The sequence below is a fragment of the Tasmannia lanceolata genome, unplaced genomic scaffold, assembly GCF_043159265.1.
Source record: "Tasmannia lanceolata isolate RefF3 unplaced genomic scaffold, GAP_Taslan_0.1 ptg000011l, whole genome shotgun sequence".
NCBI lineage: Eukaryota > Viridiplantae > Streptophyta > Magnoliopsida > Canellales > Winteraceae > Tasmannia > Tasmannia lanceolata.
In genome coordinates, this window is record NW_027518688.1 from 16580637 (window position 1) to 16584451 (window position 3815).

A 3815-nucleotide genomic window follows, 5' to 3' on the forward strand; every position below is an offset into this window, starting at 1 on the left:
GATCAAACCCATGTGATCAAATTACGAAATGGCGGTGGTGGCGTGAATCTAAGTGCTTAGATCACGTCTCGATGTTTTGATACTAGAATGGATATTGTATCTATGTTTCCTTGCTCCTATGTCTAAACATCAACACTTCTCATTCTCCGAACTTTAGAGAGGGTGAAACAGAATTGTTTGGGGTGACTCCACTTTGCTTTGAGAATTCAAAGCAATGGAAACTATTGGCTTATGGGGGCCAACAACGCCACTTGGGCCCGGAGGGCATGACCAATGAGGGCCTGATCAACCTAGCCCCACCAGCTTGTGCCAGTCTAGAAAGATTAGGTTCACCCTATCCATCATCTATAGCTTTTGGTAAGATTGGTAGTGCATCAATGCTGCTGCAACAGTGATTTTTTTCTCATAAAATTATATTGTAGTTTATCAAGTTGTAAGAGAAGACTAAGGAGGAAATTATATTTTGATTAGAGTTTTTCTTTTCCTTGCTTGCCATTCTTTTCTTACGCTCTCCTCACTGTGGCCCTTCCTAGTCTCTCCATCAACCATCCTCCTTAGACCTCTCTCACCACTTCATAAACTAAAATTCCATGGAAAAAAATTTCAAGGCAACCAAAGGTGGCCTTACAACCAATGTAGAAATGATTAATGATTACTAACCTAGTTTTGTTGTAGGTTCTATTATGTGGGGAATACCTGTTTATTATTTGGTTGGTAGCTGATAGGAGAGAGTATGGATGACGTTGTAGACTCTCTCCCTCTCTCTCTCTTTTATGTCAGGGACATATCGAAAGCTTTTATATCTTCTTTTCCTTTATGACGAGATTGGTTACCTACCCACCTCCTTTGGCTTTCCTCCTCTCACGGCTTATCCACTAGCTCACATACACTGAACTAGAAATCCAACTTGTCTCTAGAGAAGCCATGAATTTAAAAAAATAAAAAATAAAAAATAAAAAATAAAAAAGAAAAAAATGAAAGAAAAAAAAACTCAAAAAAGCCTAAAACAAATAGAAAAAAAGCAAAAGAAAAACAGTACCCATGTGTTTTCCTTCGATTTTCATCATGTCTTCCCAATCCCAAAAGCCCATTTTACAAGACCCAAGAACTAAAGAGAAAAATTGGAAAAAGACCCATTTTTTTTCTTTCAAATAAATGAGCAAATATTCCAACATATTTTCAATGAATCAACATAGATTCGATATATCTAAGGATAGAACCCATATGTAATAACCTACTTATCTTATAGTTCAATAATTACCCAAATAGAAGAAAGAGAAAAACATCAAATTTACACCCATCATTCATCTCTTTCCCTTTCAATCTCTCTTCTTCTTTATATCTCTCTATTACTTTACCAAGACAAATTCAATATTCTCATTAACCCATCATTTCATCTCCATGCTTCTATAATCCAACATCCCAGTTTTCAAACCCAAGAAATCAGTAGGGAAAAAAAGGCTTGTTCCTCTTTGTACTGACTCAGTATTCTCTTGCTGGTAAGGAGGGCTGATACAAAGGTCCAAGTTAAGATCTGGACACCTTTCTTCCTTCTCTCTCTTTTCTTCTTCAAACCCAACAATCTTCTCCTCTTCTTTCACAAAAGAGATAGTTATATCTGCTAGCGAATGCTGCTCGTTAATCGGACGGTGAGTCGATGGATCAACTCCTCTGCTTAGAAGCTTCCTTCTTATATGTGTATTCCAATAGTTCTTGATTTCATTATCTGTTCTTCCTGGTAATCTCCCCGCGATCAAAGACCATCTTTATAACAAAGTAAAAAGAAAAATAATCAATACCCAAATACTAAAAGATCGAAAAAATGGAAAATTAGAAGAAACAAAGTGGATTGTGGTGGTTGGTAACTCCAGTCATTTCACTCTTAATCTCATTCTTCAATTTTATAGCATAGAAAAATTAAAAAGAATCAATACCCATATGCTAAAAAATTGAAAAAAAAATCGAAAATTAGAAGAAATAGAGTGGCTTGTATTAGAATTGTGTTATGGGTCCGTATAAGACCTTACGTGGTCAATGGGTAACTCCAGTTATTTCACTCTTAATCTCATTCTTCAATTTAGACTGTCGATCTTAGATCAATGATTGCCCACATAAGATCTTACAGGCCGTGTCACAACTTACTTGTTGCCTAGTAGGCTGTGAAGCTTGATGATGAGTTCATCTTCTTCTTCAGTGAAATTCCCTCGCTTAAGATCTGGCCGTAGATAGTTGATCCAACGGAGTCGGCAGCTCTTTCCGCATCGGAGGAGCCCAGCAGCTTTGGGGAGAGATCTCCAACATCCCTCACCATGAACTCGGATGTGCGCGATCAAACGATCATCTTCTTCCTTTGTCCATGCCCCCTTGTTTGTGTGAGCTTTTTCACAACATGGTGATCTTCCCATGTTTTTTCTTCTCTATTTCTCCCTCTCTCTGATTTCTTGTGTGTGTGTTTTCCCTTTTTTGAGTTTTGGGGGCAAAGGGAAGATGGGAAGATGGGGTTTTTATAGACGTTTGACTAAAAAAAGGAGGGCTTTTCTTCTAGACGTGAGTTGGTGAGAGGGGGTAATAATACAAGTGAAAAAAAGACAACCGTTGGGTAAGGCTTAAAAAAGGGGGAGGTGGGGTTGGATAGATATAAGACTATTTAATAAGTATTGAAAGACAGAGCCTTGATTTCGGCCTTTAAATGTATTATATATATATCTCTCTAAATCAAACTTTTTAAAGTAATAGTTGTCTTTGCCCCATATGGATGAAGTTCTCCTATTTCCCCCCATGTCTGATTTTTCTCTTTTTTCTAACCTTGTGTTTGAAGAAACTAATGGAGAGATTGGAGGGTGTTGGGTATGATGAGAGAGAGAGAGAGAGAGTGAGAGTTATTTTGTTTTTATTTTGTTTGTGTGGTTGTTTTCCATTTATTAGCTTATTTTGTTGGTAGTGGTCATTGATGGTTGTAGAAGTATATGTTAAGAGAGAGACATAGAGAGGGGATAGAAATAGTGTGGTTGTGGTGGTGTGTGGGGTTTACTTCTGGTGTATACCTTCCCCTCCCCTTTTTTTATTTATTTATAGAAATGATATATTTGCCCCCTTTTCTTGCTGGGACCACCCCAGTGTAGTGTACGAAGAGTTGTCATAAATTCACTAGAGGGGGTGGCCCAGGGAATAAAATGGGGCGAATATATCACTTGCTTTTTTTCTGGTCATTCTTGTGGTGTAAGTTTAAGGTAGAAAGTGGAGTTAGGGAAGAGAAGGGTTGGTTTGCTTTTCTGTTATTATCTCTTTTCTCAATTGCAAACAACGTGGGGTTGCCCACCACACATTGCCTAAGATTTCCATTTATTTTTCACCTCTCTCTCTCTCTCTCTCTCTCTCTCTCACACACACACACACACAGTGGCCACCCATTTGAATGATATTGATAGTAACAGTCCCAAAGAGTCTTGGACGACCTTGGGGTCAAGTGGACGAGGGTCTGTTTTATGTCTACTTTTCTTGTTTTCTTTTTGTATAATTTAATACAAGGGAAATGATATCCACACTCATGTTTTGATATTTGCTATTTTGCTCTTAGTAGTTTCTAGAGGCAGAGTTTCAAACTTAATTAGAAAAGTGTAAAGGGAGATGATATTTTCACTCCCCCTGCATTACGTGCACGCTCCCCTTATAACCTGATTTGACGGGAAAAGTGGGCAATTTTAACGCTTTTTGATGTCAAATCACATTATAAGGGGAGCGTGCACATAAATGCGGGGAGGGGGTGTTGAAAATATCATCACCCAAGTGTAAATGATAGGATTGACAATGTGACA

General features: G+C 38.0%; 1 protein-coding gene across 1 annotated transcript; it reads right to left on the reverse strand.

Annotated features, from left to right (window-relative positions):
• Positions 1-1121: 1121 nt before the first annotated feature.
• Positions 1122-2512, reverse strand: LOC143886495 (MYB31 transcription factor31-like). The gene is made up of 2 exons (XM_077390484.1): positions 2143-2512; positions 1122-1764 (listed from the first exon to the last, which is right to left on the reverse strand). Exons 1-2 carry the CDS (start codon positions 2403-2405, stop codon positions 1389-1391), a joined length of 639 nt encoding a protein of 212 aa, XP_077246599.1. The 5' UTR covers positions 2406-2512; the 3' UTR covers positions 1122-1388.
• Between the last annotated feature and the right edge of the window lie 1303 nt (positions 2513-3815).